The 26,394-nt window shown below is 41.8% G+C and overlaps 1 protein-coding gene and 1 pseudogene across 2 annotated transcripts; both read right to left on the bottom strand.

Moving 5' to 3' along the window:
* Nucleotides 1-2,137: 2,137 nt before the first annotated feature.
* Nucleotides 2,138-14,237, bottom strand: LOC135521788 (protein S100-A1-like). Of its 2 annotated transcripts, none has more exons than XM_064947519.1 (3): nt 14,144-14,237; nt 2,843-3,004; nt 2,138-2,431 (listed from the first exon to the last, which is right to left on the bottom strand). In XM_064947519.1, the coding sequence occupies exons 2-3, from the start codon at nt 2,981-2,983 to the stop codon at nt 2,267-2,269; spliced, it is 306 nt and encodes a 101-aa protein (XP_064803591.1). In that variant the 5' UTR covers nt 2,984-3,004; nt 14,144-14,237; the 3' UTR covers nt 2,138-2,266. The 2 variants fall into 2 exon arrangements, with proteins under 2 accessions (XP_064803591.1, XP_064803590.1); XM_064947518.1 differs by lacking the exon at nt 14,144-14,237 and adding an exon at nt 7,121-7,286.
* Nucleotides 14,238-23,068: 8,831 nt separating this feature from the next.
* On the bottom strand, nt 23,069-24,626 carry LOC135521787 (protein S100-A1-like; annotated as a pseudogene).
* Nucleotides 24,627-26,394: the final 1,768 nt, after the last annotated feature.

Here is a 26,394-nt window from a genome sequence, read left to right as displayed (position 1 = left end):
TCAGTAATCAGTAGTGTGAGTGTTTTGCTTGCATGCATATGGTAATGCAGGGTGTTGAAAGATGCCAAAGCAACCAATCAAAAACCACCAAGAAACACAACAAAATCTATAAAGGTGTCTGCATGGAGAGAGTCTCCTCCATGAATGGGGAAGTGGTGTATTTATCCTGGGAGACACCGGGCCCAGGCGTTTCCCATGTAGCTGACGACCCTCCCAACTCCGCCCACCGGCATCCTAATAAGGAAACAACAAAGAGAGAATACAGCAGACAGAGTGGGAGGGTCGTCACACTTTCAAAAATTCAAACTTGCACTGCTTTTCTTTCATTATTAGTTTATTTTTATGCATGAATATAATTGCTTACTGTTTTGTCGAATAATCTTTAAAATAATTAGCAACATCAAATGGTCGTGTGATGAATAAGCCATCTGATTGGATGAAAGATGGAGATGAATTTGTCTTTCTGCCCATAATATCATTTAAAGTACTCTTTTGTATGATCTCTTATACACTATTTTAGACCCAGCTGATGGAAGTTTGGCTTTCCTGGATATAGCCACTATATTGTGATCATTGCATCCAATGGGTACGGATACAACTTTAGAACAAAGTTCTACAGCATTAGTAAAAATGTGATTGATGCATGTGTATGATCTTGTTCCTGTAGTGTTTGTAAACACCCTGGTAGGTTGATTAATAACCTGAACCAGATTACAGGCACTGGTTACAGTAAGAAGCTTCCACCAGACGGAAGTCACTCCTCAGTAAAAGTCACATGACAGCCCGTTTGGAATTTGCCAAAAGGCAACTAAAGGACTCTGACCATGAGAAACAAGATTCTCTGGTCTGATGAAACCAAGATAGAACTATTTGGCCTTAATGCCAAGCGTCACTTCTGGAGGAAACTTGGCACCATCCCTACGGTGAAGCATGGTGGTGGCAGCATCATGCTGTGGGGATGTCTTTCAGTGCCAGGGACTGGGAGACTAGTCAGGATTGAGGGAAAGATGAACGGAGCAAAGTACAGAGAGATCCTTGATGAAAACCTGCTCCAGAGAGCTCAGGAGAGCTTTTCCCAGGCTCTCTTTTCTCGTCCTCCTGGTTTTGACCCTTGCCTGTCCTGACTCAGAGCCCGCCTGCCTGACCTCTCTGCCGGTCCCTGAGCCAGCCTGCCAATCTGTACCTCTACCCCCCTCTGGATTACTGACCCCTGCCTGTCCCTGAGCCTGCCTGCCGACCTTTACCTCTGTCCCTCTCTGGATTACTGACCCCTACCTGTCCCTGAGCCTGCCTGCCGACCTTTACCTCTGTCCCTCTCTGGATTACCGACCCCTGCCTGTCCCTGAGCCTGCCTGCCGACCTTTACCTCTGTCCCTCTCTGGATTACCGACCCCTGCCTGTCCCTGAGCCTGCCTGCCGACCTTTACCTCTGTCCCTCTCTGGATTATCGACCCCTGCCTGTCCCTGAGCCTGCCTACCGACCTTTACCTCTGTCCCTCTCTGGATTATCGACCCCTGCCTGTCCCTGAGCCTGCCTGCCGACTGTTACCTCTGTCCCTCTCTGGATTATCGACCCCTACCTGTCCCTGAGCCTGCCTGCCGACCTTTACCTCTGTCCCTCTCTGGATTATCGACCCCTACCTGCCTTGACCTGTCTTTGCCTGCCCTGTTGCTACAATAAACATTGTTACTTTGACAGTCTGCATCTGGGTCTTACCTTGGTTCTGATAGTAGTGGATATTACATTGAAGATCTGATGTTGTTTCAAAGTAATGCATTCAACATATTTATATAAGATTTGTCTGTTGAAATTTGGTTAACATGATGGTGTAATCCTGTGGTTGGAATTTCACCCTCAAAACAATTTAGGTCAATTAATTTTTGCAAATCCAACATATTTTCCACTTCAATGCCACATCACAATAAGTTGACAAATTACATTGAAACAACGTTGATTTAACCAGTTTGTGCCCAGTGGCTAATTGAAGTAGTTTTAGCATAGGGTCTAGAAAGGCTTTGCACCAGTTGTGTCAATACTGAACTAAGAAGTGACTGACACTGTCTATTCTGTCCTACACTTACAGGCCAAATACAACAGACAGACACACGTCAGACAAATGTGACAAACAGAGATACAGTTTGGGAAAGCCAGTGTTTATTCACAACAGTAAGACATTTATAAAATGACTTATTTGACATATAGAGAAGCAAAATGACATAGAAAAGCATCCATCTCTGCTTCTCTTTCTCCTTGTCCTGTCCTCCTTCACTTCTTGGCAGAAGCCTTCTGGGTGTGGAGCTGGTAGATCTGTTCACAGGCGATGGAGAGGTCCACCACCAGAGAGACAAACTCCTCGAAGTTTACCATCCCATCACCATTCTGGTCCAGATTCTTCATGATCTTGTCTATGGCGGCTGGGTCCTTCTGGGACTGAGAGGGAAGGAGAGATGGAGGAGATGAAGAGAATGAGTAAGAGAGAGAGCGAGAGTGAAAGAGAGATAGATGGGAGGAGGGGAGAAGGAGAGAGGGGAGAGGGGGAGAAGGAGAGAGGGGAGAGGGGGGTTAGATTGACTTTGGATACTCTTTAATAAAGTGAAAGAGAAATCAGAACGAGAGGGAAAGAGCGTGAGATGAGAAAGACAGAGAAAGTGTTGAGGGACAGTGGGATAAAAACAGAGAGAGAGAGCGAGGGAGAGAGAGAGAGAGTGCAGGAGAGAGAGAGAGAGCGAGAGAGAGCAGGAGAGTGAGAGAGAGAGAGCAGGAGAGAGTGAGAGAGAGAGAGAGAGCAGGAGAGAGAGCGAGAGAGAGCGAGAGAAAGAGAGAGAGAGAGATCTATGGTACCTTCAGGAAGCTGCCCAGTTCTGTTTGCATGAGTTCTTTCAGCTCCTTCTTGCTCAGTGTGTTACAGTCACCGTCCTGGTCGGCATAGCGATGGAACACCGTGATCAGGGACTGCAAGGATCTCTCCAATTGAGATGGCATGGCTGCAGAGAGAAGGATACACTGAGGAGGGGAGAGAGGGAGCGGGGAGATGGTAGGGGAGAGAGGGAGGAGGGAGATGGGAGGGGAGGGGAGAGAGGGAGGAGGGGAGATGGGAGGGGAGGGGAGAGAGGGAGGAGGGAGATGGGAGGAGGGGAGACATGGGAGGGGAGACAAGGCGGAAGGGGGTGTAAATTACAGTGACAGATTAAGATTAAGACTAAGATTGAATCGTAAAACACTGGCTCTGACACTCGCCGGATGTAGCAAACCATTACAGACAGTTCACTCATGACTGCACGGCTAGGCACGACTCCAACACTACCATTAAGTTTGCCGATAACACAACAGTGGTAGTCCTGATCACCAACAACGACGAGACAGCCTATAGGGAGGAGGTCAGAGACCTGGCCGTGTGGTGCCAGGACAACAACCTCTCCCTCAATGTGATCAAGACTAAGGAGATGATTGTGGACTACAGGAAAAAGTGGACCGAGCATGCCCCCATTCTCATCGACGGGGCTGTAGTGGAGCAGGTTGAGAGCTTTATGTTCCTTGGTGTCCACATCACCAACAAACTAACATGGCCCAAGTACTCCAAGACAGTCGTGAAGAGGGCACGACAAAACCTATTCCCCTTCAGGAGACTGAAAAGATTTGGCATGGGTCATCAGATCCTCAAAAGGTTTTACAGCTGCACCATCGAGAGCATCCTGACTGGTTGCATCAATGCCTGGTATGGCAACTGCTCGGCCTCCGACCGACAGAGGGTAGTGCATACAGCCCAATACATCACTGGGGCTAAGCTTCCTGCCATCCAGGACCTCTATACCAAAAGCGGTGTCAGTGTAAGGGTCTTAAAATTGTCAAAGACTCCAGCAACCTTAGTCATAGACTGTCCTCTCTGCTACAGCATGGCAAGCGGTACCGGAGCTCCAAGTCTAGGTCCAAGAGGCTTCTAAACAGCTTCTATCCCCAAGCCATAAGACTCCTGAACATCTAATCAAATGGCAACCCAAACTATTTGCATTGCCCCCACCCCTTACACATCTGCTAAAAATCTATGCAAAGTCACTTTAATAAGTCTTCCTACATGTACATATTACCTCAACTAACCGGTGCCTCAGCACATTGACTCTGTACCGGCACTCCCCTGTATATAGTCTCACTATTGTTATTTTACTTGTTACTTTTATTACTTATTCTTATTCTTATTTTATTTTTACCTGCATTGTTGGTTAGGGGCTTGTAAGTAAGCATTTCACTGTAAGGTCTTCCTACACCTGTTGTATTCGGCACATGTCACAAATAAAATTTGATTTGATTTGATATCAGCTGATGTAAGAAGGGTTTTATAAATACATTTGATTTTGATTTCATTATGATAGATACTCAGTACAGTTGTTGGTGTCAAACCCTGATCTGTTTCACCTGTCTTTGTGCTTGTCTCCACCCCCCTCTAGGCGTTGCCCATCATCCGTGTTTATCCCCTGTGTATTTATAACTGTGTTTTCTGTCTGTCGGTGCCAGTTCATCTTGTTTGTTCAAGTCAATCAGCGATTTGTGTCTCAGCTCCTGGTTTTTCCAGTCTCTCTTGTCTCACCCTCCCGATTCTGACCCTTGCCTGTCCTGCCTCCGAGCCACCCTGCCTGACCTCTCTGCCTACCCTGACCCTGACCCTGACCCTGAGCCTGCCTGCCGTCCGGTACCGTTGCCCCAGCTCTGGTTTTCTGACCCCTGCCTACCCTGACCCTGAGCCTGCCTGCCGTCCGGTACCGTTGCCCCAGCTCTGGTTTTCTGACCCCTGCCTACCCTGACCCTGAGCCTGCCTGCCGTCCGGTACCGTTGCCCCACCTCTGGTTTACTGACCCCTGCCTACCCTGACCCTGAGCCTGCCTGCTGTCCGGTACCGTTGCCCCACCTCTGGTTCACTGACCCCTGCCTACCCTGACCCTGAGCCTGCCTGCCGTCCGGTACCGTTGCCCCAGCTCTGGTTTTCTGACCCCTGCTTGCCTTGACCCTGAGCCTGCCTGGCGTCCGGTACCGTTGCCCCAGCTCTGGTTTTCTGACCCCTAGCTACCCTGACCCTGAGCCTGCCTGCCGTCCGGTACCGTTGCCCCAGCTCTGGTTTTCTGACCCCTGCCTGCCCTGACCCTGAGCCTGCCTGCCTGCCGTCCGGTACCGTTGCCCCAGCTCTGGTTTTCTGACCCCTAGCTACCCTGACCCTGAGCCTGCCTGCCGTCCGGTACCGTTGCCCCAGCTCTGGTTTTCTGACCCCTGCCTGCCCTGACCCTGAGCCTGCCTGCCGTCCGGTACCGTTGCCCCAGCTCTGGTTTTCTGACCCCTGCCTACCCTGACCCTGAGCCTGCCTGCCGTCCGGTACCGTTGCCCCAGCTCTGGTTTTCTGAGCACTGCCTACCCTGACCCTGAGCCTGCCTGCCGTCCGGTACCGTTGCCCCAGCTCTGGTTTTCTGACCCCTGCCTACCCTGACCCTGAGCCTGCCTGCCGTCCACTACCGTTGCCCCAGCTCTGGTTTACTGACCCCTGCCTACCCTGAGCCTGCCTGCTGTCCGGTACCATTGCACCAGCTCTGGTTTTCTGACCCCTGCCTACCCTGACCCTGAGCCTGCCTGCCGTCCGGTACCGTTGCCCCAGCTCTGGTTTTCTGACCCCTGCCTACCCTGACCCTGAGCCTGCCTGCCGTCCGGTACCGTTGCCCCAGCTCTGGTTTACTGACCCCTGCCTACCCTGACCCTGAGCCTGCCTGCCGTCCGGTACCGTTGCCCCAGCTCTGGTTTTCTGACCCCTGCCTGCCCTGACCCTGAGCCTGCCTGGCGTCCGGTACCGTTGCCCCAGCTCTGGTTTTCTGACCCCTGCCTGCCCTGACCCTGAGCCTGCCTGCCGTCCGGTACCGTTGCCCCAGCTCTGGTTTTCTGACCCCTGCCTACCCTGACCCTGAGCCTGCCTGCCGTCCACTACCGTTGCCCCAGCTCTGGTTTACTGACACCTGCCTGCCCTGACCCTGAGCCTGCCTGGCGTCCGGTACCGTTGCCCCAGCTCTGGTTTACTGACCCCTGCCTGCCCTGACCCTGAGCCTGCCTGGCGTCCGGTACTGATGCCCCAGCTCTGGTTTACTGACCCCTGCCTGCCCTGACCCTGAGCCTGCCTGCCGTCCGGTACCGTTGCCCCAGCTCTGGTTTACTGACCCCTGCCTGCCTTGCCCTGTTTATTGCCTGCCCCTGTTTGCATCATCAAACTATTGTTTATTCAACATGATCTGCATCTGTGTCTTCCCTTCATACCTGATAGATGGCACTAATATGCTGACTAATAGCAAACTATCCCTTTGAAGCAAACTAATTAACAATGCACATTCAGGGAGGATGGGAGTTGGCTTTCTTTGTCTCTGTAAGCACAGTCTGTTACTTAGTGGCATTTAAGCTGTCATCTTCCACTCCTTTACACATTCCCTCTAACTCTGACTCCTCCTCTTTCTTTTGGTGCCTCCACATTTCTTTGGGAACATCCATCTCTAGCTGTGTAGACTGTCCTTTAACCAAGTTTGGCCCAGGGTAGGCCGTCATTGTAAATAAGAATTTGTTCTTCACTGACTTGCCTAGTTAAATAAAGGTGAAATAGCTTGACCATGTGACACATGTGACATATCATTATAACTGTCAAAGGGTGGGTATTTGGGGGTGGAGAGGGGTGTGACAGGAGAGGAAAGGAGTTTGCAACAGTTCAGTGTAAAGAGATGATAATTGGTGAGTAATGCCTATAAAATGACTTGAACCTGCTTAGAAAACATTTTAGGTCTAATAGAGTTCTAAAACAAAAACATTGCTTCAATGTTCAAAGGTTTTCCTACCAATAAACTATGACATAATGTAATCAGTAAATAGTATGTCCCGTCATCCTGCATAACACACCATAGAAGAACATATTTTTGAATCAAAGCAAGCGAAGACTAATGAACATTATAGCCTACAAGTTTGCCGGAGGAGACAGATCAGTAGCTAGTCACACTTGGAAACAGTTGTTACAGTTGTGTGAGACCTGTTTATTACACTAGATAACCTCCTCTGTTAAACCAAAGACACCAATAGTAATAGTAGAATAGGTGAAGAACGGTTACTTACCAAACAGAGGAGAGATGCTAACAGAACAGGGTGGGGAAGTAGCGTACTGCTGAATATATACCAATGCTGCTGAATCCACTGCGCACGAACTGTGGGCAAGATTTTATAAAGACAAAGAATTTATAGAGAACAGAACGCCTGCCTAATTGTGAGTGTTTGTAGCCTATAGTGGAGGGAGGGAGGGAGGGAGGGAGGGAGGGAGGGAGGGAGGGAGGGAGGGAGGGAGGGAGGGAGGGAGGGAGGGAGGGAGGGAGGGAGGGAGGGAGGGAGGGAGGGAGGGAGGGAGGGAGGGAGTTAGAGTTTAGGCTTGATGTCTTTGAGTCCTCATCTTTGAATTCAACATGATAAAATAGACATGGATCACCTAGAATGTTTTCATATCGCATTAACACACTGAGAACTCAATGATCTCATTCACACAAATCTATCCCAATGATGCTGAATCTATACCAATGACGCTGAATCTATCCCAATGATGTTGAATCTATACCAATGATGCTGAATCAATACCAATTATGCTGAATATTTACCAATGATGTTGAATATATACCAATGATGTTGAATCTATACCAATGATGCTGAATCTATACAAATGATGCTGAATATATACTAGTCATGTTGAATCTATACCAATGATGCAGAATCTATACCAATGATGTTGAATCTATACCAATAATGCTGAATCTATACCAATGATGCTGACTCTATACCAATGATGCTGAATCTATACCAATGATGTTGAATCTATACCAATGATGCTGAATCTATTCCAATTATGCTGAATATTTACCAATGATGCTGAATCTATACAAATGATGCTGAATATATACTAATGATGTTGAATCTATACCAATGATGCTGAATCTATACCAATGATGTTGAATCTATACCAATGATGCTGAGTCTATACCAATGATGCTGAATCTATACCAATGATGTTGAATCTATACCAATGATGTTGAATCTATACCAATAATGCTGAATCTATACCAATGATGTTGAATCTATACCAATAATGTTTAATCTATACCAATAATGCTGAATATATACTAATGATGTTGAATCTATACCAATAATGTTGAATCTATACCAATAATGCTGAATATTTACCAATGATGCTGAATCTATACCAATGATTCTGAATCTATACCAGTGATGCTGAATCTAAATCAATAATGCTGAATCTATACCAATGATGTTGAATCTATACCAATAATGCTGAATCTATACCAATGATGCTGAATCTATACCAATGATGTTGAATCTATACTAATGATGTTGAATCTATACCAATAATGCTGAATCTATACCAATGATGCTGAATCTATACCAATAATGCTGAATCTATACCAATGGTGTTGAATCTATACCAATAATGTTGAATCTATACCAATGATGCTGAATCTATACCAATAATGCTGAATCTATACCAATGATGTTGAATCTATACCAATAATGCTGAATCTATACCAATGATGCTGAATCTATACCAATAATGCTGAATATATACCAATGATGTTGAATCTATACCAATGATGTTGAATCTATACAAATGATGCTGAATCTATACCAATAATGCTGAATCTATACCAATAATGCTGAATCTATACCAATGATGTTGAATCTATACCAATAATGCTGAATCTATACCAATAATGCTGAATCTATTCCAATTATGCTGAATATTTACCAATGATGCTGAATCTATACAAATGATGCTGAATATATACTAATGATGTTGAATCTATACCAATGATGCTGAATCTATACCAATGATGTTGAATCTATACCAATGATGCTGAGTCTATACCAATGATGCTGAATCTATACCAATGATGTTGAATCTATACCAATGATGTTGAATCTATACCAATAATGCTGAATCTATACCAATGATGTTGAATCTATACCAATAATGTTTAATCTATACCAATAATGCTGAATATATACTAATGATGTTGAATCTATACCAATAATGTTGAATCTATACCAATAATGCTGAATATTTACCAATGATGCTGAATCTATACCAATGATGCTGAATCTATACCAGTGATGCTGAATCTAAATCAATAATGCTGAATCTATACCAATGATGTTGAATCTATACCAATAATGCTGAATCTATACCAATGATGCTGAATCTATACCAATTATGTTGAATCTATACTAATGATGTTGAATCTATACCAATAATGCTGAATCTATACCAATGATGCTGAATCTATACCAATAATGCTGAATCTATACCAATGGTGTTGAATCTATACCAATAATGCTGAATCTATACCAATGATGCTGAATCTATACCAATAATGCTGAATCTATACCAATGATGTTGAATCTATACCAATAATGCTGAATCTATACCAATGATGCTGAATCTATACCAATAATGCTGAATATATACCAATGATGTTGAATCTATACCAATAATGCTGAATCTATACCAATGATGTTGAATCTATACCAATGATGCTGAGTCTATACCAATGATGCTGAATCTATACCAATGATGTTGAATCTATACCAATGATGTTGAATCTATACCAATAATGCTGAATCTATACCAATGATGTTGAATCTATACCAATAATGTTTAATCTATACCAATAATGCTGAATATATACTAATGATGTTGAATCTATACCAATAATGTTGAATCTATACCAATAATGCTGAATATTTACCAATGATGCTGAATCTATACCAATGATGCTGAATCTATACCAGTGATGCTGAATCTAAATCAATAATGCTGAATCTATACCAATGATGTTGAATCTATACCAATAATGCTGAATCTATACCAATGATGCTGAATCTATACCAATGATGTTGAATCTATACTAATGATGTTGAATCTATACCAATAATGCTGAATCTATACCAATGATGCTGAATCTATACCAATAATGCTGAATCTATACCAATGGTGTTGAATCTATACCAATAATGCTGAATCTATACGAATGATGCTGAATCTATACCAATAATGCTGAATCTATACCAATGATGTTGAATCTATACCAATAATGCTGAATCTATACCAATGATGCTGAATCTATACCAATAATGCTGAATATATACCAATGATGTTGAATCTATACCAATAATGCTGAATCTATACCAATGATGCTGAATCTATACCAATGATGTTGAATCTATACCAATGATGTTGAATCTATACAAATGATGCTGAATCTATACCAATAATGCTGAATCTATACCAATAATGCTGAATCTATACCAATGATGTTGAATCTATACCAATAATGCTGAATCTATACCAATAATGCTGAATCTATACCAATGATGCTGAATCTATACCAATGATGTTGAATCTATACAAATGATGTTGAATCTATACAAATGATGCTGAATCTATACCAATAATGCTGAATCTATACCAATAATGCTGAATCTATACCAATGATGTTGAATCTATACAAATGATGCTGAATCTATACCAATAATGTTGAATCTATACAAATGATGCTGAATCTATACCAATAATGCTGAATCTATACCAATGATGCTGAATCTATACCAATGATGCTGAATCTATACCAATGATGTTGAATCTATACAAATGATGTTGAATCTATACAAATGATGCTGAATCTATACCAATAATGCTGAATCTATACCAATAATGCTGAATCTATACCAATAATGCTGAATCTATACCAATAATGCTGAATCTATACCAATAATGCTGAATCTATACCAATAATGCTGAACACAGACGTAGAGAGGGGTGACAAGAGTACACACTAGTATGTTTGGAAGAATAGTTCTATGGATGAAACGGACGGGATGAAGTTTCTTGAATGAAATGACATTTTGTCACGTATACTCCCTCTATGGTGTTCGAGGTCGCCAGTCTGGACATCATTACGCACACCTGTCACCATCGTTAAGCGCACCAACGCCTCATCATACTCACCTGTGCTCCATCACCTCCCTGATTACCTCCCCTATATCTGCCACTCCTCTTGGTTCCTTCCCCAGGCATTATTGACTCTGTTTCACTGTTTCATGTCCTTACGCTACTCGTGTTTCTTGTTTTGTTCCTTGTGTTATTTATTATTAAAGTCACTCCCTGTACTTGCTTCCCAACACCCAGCGTCCACAAGTTACACTCTGCCTCAGCACACGGTGGCCTACCACTCCCTGTGTGTTATGGAACAGTCAAGCAGATCAGTATCTACTATTTTCTAGAACAGTCAGCTTAGCAACACCATACAGAGAACAGAGAGAGAGAGATGGGAGCATGACTCTCTCTTGCAGGCTGAAACATGCAGAAAAACAGGAAAAGTCACATAGGCCACTCAGGACTCAACTCCTAATGTTGGCATAGCATTGGCTTTGATACGGTCATGAATGTGTGCATTTAACTGCCACAAAAAGATATAGATAAAAAGCAACAAAATCGCATATAGATTGTTCAATCTCCAAAATGAAGATTGGTGAACTGCAATGCGCTATGCACACTTATCAGGAGTTGGATGTACATTGGTCATGTATATTGGTCATGTTTGGCATCAGTTTAATACAGCATACAGTAGTCCTCCTGACCAGAAGAAAAAGTAATTGGCAAAGCATGTGTTCTTCTGACACCATTGTGATGGATATACAATTCATTTAGTCAGAGTCAGCAGTAGCCTATAGGTCTATACTACCCTGTCATTTTTGTCATATAAAAAAATATTTTTTGCTAATGTCTCCAGTCATATAAAGTGTAGTAGAATTGCATGAAATGGGTTTATAAACACAAAAAGAAAGAAACGTACCTGACATAGCCTATAGCTTAGGCCTCCTCTACGCCAATACAGGGGCAGCCATGCAGTGAACACTGCAGTCTTTTAACGCAAACAGTGATTGAGTTATATTATTTGCTGTCACGTTCGTTGGAAAGAATATCGGACCAAGGCGCAGCTGATGTTGAGTTCCACATCATTGTAATGATAAAGTGAAACTTAACAAAGACAAAAAACAAATAAACAATAAACTAACAAGGAACCGTGACAACAGAGATGCTACGTGCACTAACTCAAAACAATATTCCATTACACACAGGTGGAAAAAAATGCTATTTAAGTCTGATCCCCAGTTAGAGACAACGATGTATCAATAATGTAATGGCAAAACATTTTATCATTTTTTACAACCCAAATTCTTCCGGTTTTCCATTTCACTACCAGGAGTTTTATGCACAAAATGACAATAGGAGCTACCTAAAATAATGTACAATACATAGATAAAATAATGTACAATACATAGATAAAATAATGTACAATACATAGATAAAATAATGAACAATATATATATAAAATAATGTAGAATAAATAGATAAAATAATGTAGAATACATAGATAAAATAATGAACAATATATAGATAAAATAATGTACACTACAGAGATAAAATAATGTAGAATACATAGATAAATAGGGATGTCCACTCATTGTTGTTCTGCTCCCAAACTTGATATTTTAATAAAGCTTTGGTGATTAAGATATTTCTTATTTCAAAGATGTCTCATTAACCAAGCCCTTTATCGATAGTCTTGACTACTTGGGGAATGCATTTGGCAGGACAAAAAAAAACAAAGACGCAAGTTTAAGTTTGTTCCACCTGAGCGAGTCTGACCACAAGTCAGAGATCACTATGTTGACACACCGGGAAAGAGCAGGAATTGGCTTTTGTAGGGTCCAGTCCAAGCTGCTATCGGCATCCAACGATTATCCAACTTGAATAAACGTTTGGAGGTAAGGACGACTGCCGCAATGTAGTTTACCGCGATACGAATATCACTTATTATTGATATCTACATAGCGCATTGATGTGAATCACACTGCTGCTCTCTCATTTAGCTATTTGTGCCTTATGGATTGTGGCTGTTGTGGATGGCTGTTCACACATCTATATGTGTATTTGAACCCAATAATGGTTGAATTCAAGAAGTTTAAAGTTTAAACTGGCTATGAATCATTCATTTTGAAACCAGTGGACAGCCAATGAAATTGCGCTCTTGCAACAGCTACATAACGCAGATTCAAGCCTATGGGGCTTTTATTGCTCAATCTAATTAATACTCATAAAAAACTAATCCATAGGCCTAGTGGATACATGCTCAACCTTGCAGACGTTTGATAGACTTAAAGGGACATTCTGTAGTTGCTATATCAATCATATATACAGTACCAGTCAAACGTTTGGACACACCTACTCATTCTAGTGTTCTAGTGTTTTACTATTTACTGTTGAATAATAGTAACTATGAAATAACACTTAAGGAATCACGTAGTAACCAAAAATGTGTTAAACAAATCCAAATATATTTTAGATTTTAGATCCTTCAAAGTAGCCACCCCTTTGCCTTGATGACATATTTGCACACACTTGGCAAAGCATGCCATTCCATGAGTGCAGCATTTATTTTTCAACTAGAATCAATTAGCCCAATCAGTCCTCCTTGACAACAAAATCATAAACAACAGAGTAGGGCTGGCTAATAAGTCCATAGTTTTGGGGTCATGCTCAGGTAAAACAATTGGCTAATCTATACTTCAATATTTCCAAGTCCAACCCATAAGTAAAATGTAAAATACATATTTGGCCAGCTATGTAAACTTTAACATTTATTTATCATGCATTAGATGTTGTTCAATTGGTAACATACGTTTGTCTTCTTCTAATGCCTGTTAAGGGGAAAGTAATCTAAAAGTAATGGAATTTAATCAGATTACGTTACTGAATTTGGGTAATCCAAAAGTTACCGATTACAGTTTTGGACAGGTAACTTGTAACTGTAACAGATTACATTTAGAAAGTAACCTACCCAACCCTGCATGTAGTTACGTACTATTTCTCTTTACTATGTCCACAAGACGTTAGCACCAAGTTGGCAAGATGGGGCAATAAATCAGATCGAGGTGAAAAGATAATCAATCATGTTCCTTTCTACACAGAAAATAATACAACATGATTGGCTAATGATCTTTGGATCTTCCCAATACCTTTCTGATGCATTTCAGTCACTTCCAACCATTCTGTCTTCAGATTTAATTACTGTCAAAAATACTGTCAGACTGATTCGCAGTAGACTGTCATAGCCCAAAATAACAAACAAACAGAAACTGTGGCATAGCGATATCATCATTGTGGGAGGAAGGAAAGAGAGGGAGGAGAGATGGAGGACAAGCAGTACTTTAAGAGTTCTCATGACATCTAGTGGTGAGTTTTGGATTATTTTTATCTCCACAATCAACACATTGAACATTGATGATATCATCGTAAACCACAGACCTGCAGACAGACAGACAGACAGACAGCCAGACAGACAGCCAGACAGACAGACAGACAGACAGACAGACAGACAGACAGACAGACAGACAGACAGACAGACAGTATAAATTAAATACTATAATAAAGTGTAAAATTAAATGATTTTAAGTAAAGTTTTGTAAAGGTTTGTGTATCATGAGTTAATATTACAGGGAACAAAGGGATATGTGTAATCTTGGTTAACCCAGGTAATTGTTCAGCTGCTCGTTTACTAGAACGAGGAGGAGAACCGGAACGAGGACCTCCAACCTCTCTTTTTGCAAGTTACAGGCAGAATATCCCCTCCCCTTCGAAATTCAAAAGATGCTGACACCTGTGAAATCGTGATTTGTCCAAATAACCAGTGAAGAAACAACCCAAAGCAGAACTACTGCTGCTCGTTATCCTACACTTCCTGTTCAGCCTCATACAGATTCTACGGTACCAGTTATGTTTACGTGGATCTGTCCATGAGAGATTAGACTATGTGTGACATTCAATATGTCATGTTAAGTATTCCCTGATGAGTTTGTTTATGTTTGCGTTTACCACCACATCATTTCAACATGGAGAACTGGGTAATATGTGGTGTACATGTTGATCAATAAGATTACAACTTATTTTCACCCACTAAAAAAGACAGCCAAAAGTTTCAAATCAATTGACTAGAATACAGTAGAATACAGTACATACATATGAAATGAGTAAAACAGTATGTAAACATTATTATAGTGACAAGTGTTCCATTATTAAAGTGGCCAGTGATTCCATGTACATCAGGCAGCAGCAGGGTTGAGTAACCGGGTGGTAGCCGGCTAGTGACAGTGACTAAGTTCAGTGATTAAGTTTCAGTTTCTCGGTCCCAGCTTTGATGCACCTGTACGGACCTTGTCTTCTGGATGACAGCGGGATGAACAGGCCGTGGCTCAGGTGGTTGATGTCTTTGATTATCTTTGTGGCCTTCCTTTGACATCGGGTGCTGTAGCTTTCCTAGAAGGCAGGCAGTGTGCCCCCGGTGCTGCATTGGGCATACCGCACCACCCTCTAGAGAGCCCTGCGGTTGCAGGTGGTCCAGTTGCCGTACCAGGCGGTGATACAGCCCGTCAGGTAGGCCAGTTGAGAACAAGTTCTCATTTACAACTGCGACCTGGCCAAGATAAAGCAAAGCAGTGCGACACAAACACAACACAGAGTTACACATGGAATAAACAAACGTACAGTCAATAACACAATAGAAAAAGAGAAAAAGTCTATATACAGTGTGTGCAAATGGCGTGAGGAGGTATGGCAATAAATAGGCCACAGTAGCGAAGTAATTACAATTTATAAAATTAACAGTGGAGTGATAGATGTGTAGAATAATGTGCAAGTAGAAATACTGGTGTACAAAATAGCAAAAAAGTAAATAAAAACAATATGGGGTTGAGGTAGGTAAATTGGATGGGCTATTTACAGATGGGCTGTGTACAGCTGCAGTGATCGGTTAGCTGCTCAGATAGCTGATGTTTAAAGTTATTGAGGGAGATGTCAGTCTCCAACTTCAGGGATTTGTGCAATTTGTTCCAGTCATTGGCAGCAGAGAACTGGAAGGAAAGGCGGCCAAGGGGGGTGTTGGCTTTGGGGGTGACCAGTGAGATATACCTGCTGGAGCGCGTGTTACGGGTGGGTGTTGTTATGGTGACCAGTGAGCTGAGATAAAGCGGAGCTTTACCTAGCAAAGACTTGTAGATGACCTGGAGCCAGTGGGTCTGGTGATGAATATGTAGCGAGGGCCAGCCGACGAGAGCATACAGGTCGCAGTGGTGGGTGATATATGAGGCTTTGGTGACAAAACGGATGGCACTGTGATAGACTGCATCCAGTTTGCTGAGTAGAGTGTTGGAGGCTATTTTATAAATGACATTGCTGAAGTCGAGGATTGGTAGGATAGTCAGTTTTACGAGGGTATGTTTGGCGGTGTGAGTGAAGGAGGCTTTGTTGTGAAATAGGAAGCCGATTCTGGATTTAATTTTGGATTGGAGATGTTTAATATGAGTCTGGAAGGAGAGTTTACCGTCTAGCCTGACAGACACCTAAGTATTTTTAGTTGTCCACATATTCTAAGTCAGAATCGTCCAGAGTAGTGATGCTAGTTGGTCGGGCAGGTGCAGGCAGCGATCGGTTGAAAGCATGCATTTAGTTTTACTAGCGTTTAAGAGCAGTTGGAGGCCACGGAAGGAGTGTTGTATAGCATTGAAGCTCGTTTGGAGGTTTGTTAACACAGTGTCCAAAGAAGGGCCAGATGTATACAGAATGGTGTCGTCTGCATAGAGGTGGATCAGGGAATCACCCGCAGCAAGAGTGACATCGTTGATATATACAGAGAAAAGAGTCGGTCCGAGAATTGAACCCTGTGGTACCCCCATAGAGACTGCCAGAGGTCCGGACAACAGGCCCTCCGATTTGACACACTGAACTCTATCTGAGAAGTAGTTGGTGAACCAGGTGAGGCAGTCATTTGAGAAAACAAGGCTGTTGAGTCTGCCGATAAGAATACGGTGACTGACAGAGTCGAAAGCCTTGGCCAGGTCGATGAAGACGGCTACACAGTACTGTCTTTCATCGATGGTGGTTATGATATTGTTTTGTACCTTGAGCGTGGCTGAGATGCACCCGTGACCAGCTCAGAACCCCGGACTGCACAGCGGAGAAGGTAAAGTGGGATTTGAAATGGTCAGTGATCTGTTTATTAACATGGCTTTCGAAGATTTTAGAAAGGCAGGGCAGGATGGATATAGTTCTGTAACAGTTTGGGTCTAGAGTGTCACCCCTTCTGAAGAGGGGGATGACAGCGGCAGCATTCCAATCTTTAGGGATCTCGGACGATACGAAAGAGAGGTTGAACAGGCTGGTAATAGGGGTTGCAACAATGGCGGTGGATAATTTTAGAAAGAGAGGGTCCAGATTGTCTAGCCCAGCTGATTTGTACGGGTCCAGGTTTTGCAGCTCTTTCAGAACATCTGCTATCTGGATTTGGATGAAGGAGAAGCTGGGGAGGCTTGGGCAAGTAGCTACGGGTGGTGCGGAGCTGTTGGCCGGGGTTGGGGTAGCCAGGAGGGTTGGGGTGGCCAGCCGTAGAGAAATGCTTATTGAAATTCTCGATTATCGTGGATTTATCGGTGGTGACAGTGTTTCCTATCCTCAGTGCTGTGGGCAGCTGGGAGGAGGTGATCTTATTCTCCATGGACTTTACAGTGTCCCAAAGTTAGAGCTACAGTATGCACATTTCTGTTGGAAGAAGCTAGCCTTAGCTTTCCTAACTGACTGTGTGTATTGTATACAGACCTGGAAAGTATGACAGAACTTTGCAGGCAATCTCTGCAGTAGATTGCAAATCCTCCCCCTTTGGCAGTTCTATCTTGATGGAAAATGTTGTAGTTGGGGATAGGAATCTCAGAATTTTTGGTGGCCTTCCTAAGCCATGATTCAGACACGGCAAAGACATCAGGGTTGGAGGAGTGTGCAAAAGCAGTGGGTAAAACAAACTTAGAGAGGAGGCTTCTGATGTTAACCTGTCTGGCCCACCCGGGACGCAACCGCACCCCTGCCAACAATAAATGCAAATGCGCTATGCCAAATGCTAATAGCACTCGTTAAAACTCAAACGTTCATTAAAATTCACATGCAGGGTAGTCAATTCAAGCTACACTCGTTGTGAATCTAGCCAACGAGTCAGATTTGTAAAATGCTTTTTGGCGAAAGCATGAGTAGCTATTATCTGATAGCAGGCAACACGCCGAAATACCAGAAGGGGACGTAAACAGAGGAATTAGCGTAGCCGGCGCTACACAAAACGCAGAAATAAAATATAAAACATTCATTACCTTTGACGAGATTCGGCACTCCTATATGTCCCATAAACATCACAATTGGGTCTTTTTTTTTCGATTAAATCGGTCCTTGTGTACCCAAAATGTCAATTTATGAAGACCGTCAGATCCAGTAAAAACACATTTTTTAAACGCAACGTTATTTTTTTTAATTAAAAAAGTTGCCTATAAACTTTGACAAAACACTTTAAACTACTTCTGTAATCCAATTTTAGGTATTACTAAACGTTAATAAACGATCGAATTGATCACGGAGCGATCTGTATTCAATAGGCACAAGTTTGGGAAACATAGTCAACTTCTCCGGTTCCATTGTTTACAGCTGTGGACCTGACAACCGGATGTGGCTATTACTCAGATGACCAACGATTTAGTTGAATCGAAATCACAACACTGGCGACATCGTGTGGAAGCTATAGGAACTGTATTCTCAGCCTTAAGTATTTTACCTTCCAATAGACAATACATGGACTGGCAGATTGATTTTTTCTCAGTCGATTTAGTGACCAGGTTTTCTGTCGATTTTGACCACGGAACTCGTTCTGTTATAGTCACAGACACCATTGAACCAGTTCTAGAAACTTCAGAGTGTTTTCTATGTACACATACTAAATCATATGCATATACTATTTTCTTGACATGAGTAGCAGGACGTTGAAATGTTGCGCGATTTTTAACAGAATGTTGAAAAAAGTAGCCCGAGGACACAGGTTCCGCTAGTGGAACCACCCCCCAACATTCCGCTGAAAAGGCAGCGCGGGAAATTCAAAAATATTTTTTTTAAATATTTAACTTTCACACATCAACAAGTCCAATACAGCAAATGAAAGATAACCATCTTGTTAATCTACCCATCGTGTCCGATTTCTTACATGTTTACATGTTACATGCGAAAACACAACATATATTTATGTTCGATCACCACCAAATCCAAAAAACACACAGCCATTTTTCCCAGCCAAAGATAGAGTCACAAAAGCAGAATTAGAGATAAAATGAATCACTAACCTTTGATAATCTTCCTCAGATGACACTCATATGACATGTTACACAATACATTTATGTTTTGTTCGATAATATGCATATTTATATCCACAAATCTCGGTTTACATTGGCGCCATGTTCAGAAATGCCTCCAAAATATCCGGAGTAATTACAGAGAGCCATGTCATATAACAGAAATAGTCATCAGAAACTTTGACGAAAGATACATGTTTTACATTAAATTAAAGAAACACTGGTTCTTAATACAACCGCCATGTCAGATTTTTTTTAAACTTCACGAAAAAAGCATACCATGCAATAATCTGAGACGGCGCTCAGACATAAATATATTTCTCCGCCTTGTTGGAGTCAACAGAAATACGAAATTACATCATAATTATTCCCTTACCTTTTGATGATCATTCATCAGAATGCAGTGCAAGGAATCCTAGTTCCGCAATAAATCGTTGTTTTGTTCGATAATGTCCATTACTAGTGTCCAATTAGCTACTTTTGCTAGCACGTTTAGTTCACATGTCCAAAAGCTGGCGCTGGTCCAGGCGAACTCAGATGAAAACTTCAAAAAGTTATATTCCAGGTCGAATAAACTGGTCAAACTAAGTAGAGAATCAATCTTCAGGATGTTATTATCATATATATCCAATAACGTTGCAACCGGAACATTTGTTTTTGTCTACAGAGTAATGGAACGCAAGGTGATATAATGACTACTGCGCGTAACCAGGAACTGGCATTCTGCCAGACCAGTGACTCAAATAGCTGCCATCCGGTCCCACATCACACTAGAGGCTTCATTCCACGTTCTACTGACTGTTGACATCTAATGGAAGGCGTAGGAAGTGCAAACAGATCCATATCTTATTTGGATGTGAATAGGCGATGAGTTGAAAATCAACCAGCCCCAGAATGTTCACTTCTTGTTTGGAAGTTTGCCTGCCCTATGAGTTCTGTTATACTCACAGACACAATTCAAACAGTTTTAGAAACTTCAGAGTGTTTTCTATCCAATAGTAATAATAATATTAGCATCTGGGACAGAGTAGGAGGCAGTTCACTATGGGCACGCAATTCATCCAAAGTGAAAATTTTGCCCCCTATCCCTAAAAGGTTCAACCCTAAGTCGCGCCCTGGAGATGTAACTGCTTACGTCATCATCCTCTACTCCTGGGACCAGAACCATGCCAACAAAGCTGTAGAAACAGGGCCTTTATTGTTAGCTAAACACTTATCAGTAAATGTCCCCTTCCCCCCAAAGTAGATTTACTGTGGACTGTTTGCCTCGTCTTATCTCCTTCACTCCCCTGCAGAGGTCTGTCTAAGTCACATTTCTAAGAGGGGCCTCTTTATAATGAGGCAGAAAGAGAGAGAGAGAAAACTAAAATACAACTGTAGAACAATATTAAACTTCTACAATGAATATATGTTGTTAATCCCATGTCATCATTCATGCACGATTCCTTGAAACACAAGATGTTACCGTTTCTGATGTCCCATTGGTAGGATTTCCATGATCGTACCTCGTCTAATTTATTTTCCAATGATTTTATATTAGCAAGTAATACTGACGGTAACGCAGCTTTCCCACTCGCCGTCTGCGGGTCCTCACGAGGCACCCTGCTCTGTGTCCCCTGTACCTGCGGCTCTTTCTCTTGCCAATGACGGGGATGATGGCCTTGTCGGGTGTTCGAAGTACATCCTGTGCATCCTGCTTGTTGAAGAAAAAATCTTTGTCTAATCCAAGATGAGTGATCTCTGTCCTGATATCAAGAAGCTATTTTTTTGCATTAAGATACGGTGGCAGAAACATTATGTACAAAATAAGTTACAAATAATGCAAAAAACCCCACATAATAGCACAGTTGGTTAGGCGCCTGTAGAAATGCTGCCATTTCTTCTGGCCCCAGTTTACGTCATTCTTAGATAGGTATTCCTCTTGTCCAGATGGAATAGGGCAATGTGCAGTGAGTTGTATTTGAAGTTTCATTTCCAATGTGTTATCACTATGCTTTCAACCATTAATATCACAACCAAATTCATTTGGAATATATATTTGATTTTTGGTTGTCAGCTAAATGTGCTATCATTGTGCTTTCAACCATTTAAAAGCACAGCAAAATTCAAACGGGAATACAATGTCAGATATTTTGTTTATTTATACAACAATTTAATGTGTTATCACTGTGCCTAATCTAATAGCACAACCAAATGACCTGGATTTCAGAGATTACATTAAAGTACATGGTGCATGTTATCAATGCCATTCGTGATTCTGCTCAGATTATTATAGTAATTGTGAAGATCTTCACACTCTGGTGATCTCTGCATGCTCTTGAACATGCATGCTTTCTGTGATTACATAAGATATTTGTTACTGTAAACTCAAAGTGTGGAAATGGATGTGGGTTAATCATTACTTAAGTTAAATACTGTTACATTGCAATTATATACATTAGTTTGTTAGGAAGCCTTAACTTTAGGCGATTTACTATATTACAAAAGTAATATTGAGTTGTTTTTGGTTGACAATGCAACCAAATAATAACATTTAAAGGACATGTAACTGCTGCTTGAATAGTTCCATCTGAGACACAGCCTTAATCATATTCTTTAACTTGTATTAATGGTTGAGATGGAGATGTGAATCCAACATATAATTTCTTGTTGACAAGTTAGGCTATTGACTGTATTGCAAAAGTGATGTCGAATTGTGCTTGGTTGTCAATGGAACCAAATATTAACATTTGAGGGAGATGCATCTTCTCATTTGATAGTTTCATCTGTGCCACGGAGTCTGGCTGCAATTAGTGTCTACAAATTAAATTTATATGTTGGATTCATGTCTCCATTTCAACCAAAAATCTAAGTTAATTAGCACTAAATCAAATCAAACTTTGTTTTTTAAATACAGTTTGATTTAGTCCTATTCTTCAACTTGGATTGTTGGTTAACATGGAGACATGAATCCCACATATTATGGCCAGGTCGCAATTGTAAATGAGAACTTGTTCAACTTGCCTACCTGGTTAAATAAAGGTGAATTTAATTAACTTGTAGATTCCATTTGAAAAGGCCTAGGCTTATAGGTATGGTCTATTTTTAGTAGAATCCTGGGCTGAGTTTAAACAGCTGTTGATGACTTCCCAATTCTATATAAGCAAATAATGTTGATAAAGTATGGTTACATTTCATTTGCTGTTAAATCTACTCATTGGAATGACTTTAGTGAATCTATTTAGTGGAAATTTCCCAACAATCATGCTCAAGATAGCACAATGGTAAGTCAGTGACAAACTAAGCAGGGCTTGGTTAGAACCCTGAGTGGGTGCCCAAAGCGATAGCTGTAGATATTTAACTCTCCATCCAGTATGTGCTGCCCATCCTAGTGTATTTTCTTAGTTGATATGTTGAAGAGCTGACGTTGATTCAAAGTAATAAATTCAACATATTTATGGTTTTTCTATGTTGAAAATTGGTTAACATGACATAATCCTGTGGTTGGAATGTCATCCTCAATGACTTTTTACAAACCCACATCACAATAGGTTAACAATTTGCGTTGAACCATTGATTTAATCAGTTTGTAATTATAGTGGTTTTAACATAGTAAAACTTAGAACAAAGCCTTTCTAGTTCCTAAGAGGTTGTGTCAATACTGAACTAGGAAGTAGTGACTGGTATTGTCTATTCTGTTTTACACTTACGGGACAAAGACAAGACACACATCAGACACATGTGACAGAGATACAGTTTGGGAAAGCTAGTGTTTATTCACAACAGTAAGACATTTATAAAATGACTTATTTGACATATAGAGAAGCAAAATGACAGAAGCAGAGATGGATGCTTTTCTTTCTCCTTGTCCTGTCCTCCTTCACTTCTTGGCAGAAGCCTTCTGGGTGTGGAGCTGGTAGAGCTGTTCACAGGCGATGGAGAGGCCCACCACCAGAGAGACAAACTCCTCAAAGTTTACCTTCCCATCACCATTCTGGTCCAGATCCTTCATGATCGTGTCTATGGCGGCTGGGTCCTTCTGGGACTGAGAGATGGAGGAGATGAAGAGAATGAGTAAGAGAGATATTTGGGGAGAAGGAGAGAGGGGAGAAGGAGAGGGGAGAAGGAGAGAGGGGGAGGTTAGATTGACTTTGGATACTCTTTAATAAAGTGAGAGAGAAATCAGAACGAGAGGGAAAGAGCGTGAGATGAGCGACAGAGAGAAAGTGTAGAGGGACATAAGAGAGAGGGATGTCAGTGTTACCTTCAGGAAGCTGGCCAGTTCTGTCTTCATCAGCTCTTTGAGCTCCTTCTTGCTCAGTGTGTTGCCGTCACCATCCTTTTCAGAATAGAGATGGAACACCATGATCAGGGACTCCATGGAACGCTCCAACTCAGATGGCATGGCTGCAGATATTGACACACTGAGGAGGGGAGAGAGATTGTAATTTAGGGTGGGTGTACTACTGTAGTCCCTGTATCTAAGTACACTTACACACTGGAGATCCTGCAACAGACAGGCTGCTGGTTCAAACCCAACTCAGCCAAGTTCCATTAAATCACTACTTCTCAGCTCTATTAGACAAATAATATAACCTACCCCACAATTAGTCTTTAATGCAAACAATGCACTTTTAGAGGATAGGAGTTGGCCTTCTTTGGCTCTGTGATCACATTCCTTGGCTGCTGTAAAGTTGTTCCACCCCTTATCACACATTCCCTCTGCTGTCGACCCCTCTTTTAGTGCCTACCCAATTTCTTTGGGAACAGCCAGCATATCTAACTGTGTAGACTGTCCTTTGACCTCTGGTTTTGCAACAGTTCAGTGTAAAGAAATCAGGCTGTTGAAAATTTGAGTAATAATGCCTATAAAATGACCCGACGAGAATAACATTTGTAGGTCAAAGAGTTCTAAAACAAAAACATTGCGTCAATGAAACATGAAAATGTTAGACTATAGATATACTACATTATGTCAATCAGTAAATAGTATGGCCCATCAAACTACATAACAAACCACAGAATTACTGATTTTTGAATCAAAGCAAGCAAAGACTGACGAACATTTAAGCCAACAAGTTTGCCATTGACGAGACAGATCATTAGCTAGGCACACTTTATAAACCCGAAACAGTTAAAGTTATTTGCGACCTGTTTATACAGTAGATAACCTTGTCCGTTAAACGATGGACGCTACTGTATTGAATAAGCGAAAAAGTGTTACTTACCGAACTGAGCGCTGCTGGAGAACAGGGTGAGGAAGTAGCGTAACTGCGCAAGGGCTACGAGAATTTATAGCGTGCAGGCAACGCCCATCTGATTGTGTGTTTTAGCCAGTGTTTTCCAAGAGACGATGTCTGAGAGCCTGGCCTCAGAGCATTTCGTATTATTATTTATGTAAATCCGAGACACACCATTTAGTATATGTTACGTTTCGTATGATAACGTTATGTATTAAATTGTCGATTCATCCCAATTTCGTATGATATGTTACGAATTATAATTCGTATTATATGTTTCGAATTTGCAAAATGTACAGTATGTTACGAATTTGCTAAACGTACTATATGACAAGCATTTCGCTACACCCGCAATAACATCTGCTAAATATACTGATATATATATTTTAAAAATATATAGAAACGCAGCATGCAACAATTTCAAAGATTTTACTGGGTTTTACAGTTCATATAAGGAAATCAGTCAATTGAAATAAATGTATTTGGCCCTAATCTATGGATTTCACATGACTGGGCAGGGGTGCAAACATGGTTTGGCAGCCAGGCCCACCCACTGGGGAGCCAGGCCCAGCCAATCAGAATCAGTTCTTCCCCACAAAATGGCTTTAATACAGAAAACAACCCCACTCTCAGACGATCCCACAGGTGAAGAAGCCAAATGTGGAGATCCTGGGCTGGCATGGTTACACGTGATCTACAGTTGGACTTATTGCCAAATTCTCTAAAACGATGTTGGAGGCAGCTTATGGTAGACAAATAAACATTCAATTATCTGGCAACCGCTCTGGTGGACATTCCTGCATCCAGCATGCCAATTGCACACTCCCTCAACGCTTGAGACATCTGTGGCCTTGGGTTGTGTGACAAAACTGCACATTTTAAAGTGACCTTTTATTATCTCCAGCACAAGGTGCACCTGTATAATAATCATGCTGTTTAATCAGCTTCTTGATATGCCACACCTGTCAGGTGGATGGATTATCTTGGCAAAGTAGAAATGCTCAGTAACAGGGATGTAAACAAATTTGTGCACAAAATTTGAGAGAAATAACCTTTTGTGCATATGGAACATTTCTGGGAATTTACATGTTGCATTTATATTTTTGTTCAGTGTATGCATCCAATAAAATTTGATATGATTCATGGTTCAAATTTGCAAAACATATGATATTTTACGAATTCTAGCTAGGTGGCTAACATTAGCTAACTGGATAACATTAGCTGGGCTAGGGGTTAGGGTTAAGTTTAGGAGTTGGGTTAAAGGGTTAGTTAGGGGAAGGGTTAGCTAACATGCTAAGTAGTTGCAAAGTAGCTAAAAAGTAGTAAACTCAACAAAAAAATAAACGTCCTCTCACTGTCAACTGCATTTATTTTCAGCAAACTTAACGTGTAAATAGTGTATGAACATAACAAGATTCAACAACTGAGACATAAACTGAACAAGTTACACAGACATGTGACTAACAGAAATGGAATAATGTGCCCCTTAACAAATGGGGGAGGGGCGGGGCCAAAATCAAAAGTAACAGTCAGAATCTGGTGTGGCCACCAGCTGAATTAAATACTGCAGTGCATCTCCTCCTCATGGACTCCACCAGATTTGCCAGTTCTTACTGTGAGATGTTACCCCACTCATCCACCAAGGCACCTGCAAGTTCCCGGACATTTCTGGGGGGAATGGCCCTAGCCCTTACCCTCCGATCCAACAAGTCCCAGACGTGCTCAATGGGATTGAGATCCGGTCTCTTCGCTGGCCATGGCAGAACACTGACATTCCTGTCTTACAGGAAATCATGCACAGAACGTGCAGTATGGCTGGTGGCATTGTCATGCTGGAGG

The sequence above is a fragment of the Oncorhynchus masou genome, chromosome 30, assembly GCF_036934945.1.
Source record: "Oncorhynchus masou masou isolate Uvic2021 chromosome 30, UVic_Omas_1.1, whole genome shotgun sequence".
Lineage (NCBI taxonomy): Eukaryota > Metazoa > Chordata > Actinopteri > Salmoniformes > Salmonidae > Oncorhynchus > Oncorhynchus masou.
The sequence above is the reverse complement of the archived record's forward strand: the minus strand, read 5'-3'. Positions and strand labels throughout refer to the sequence as shown.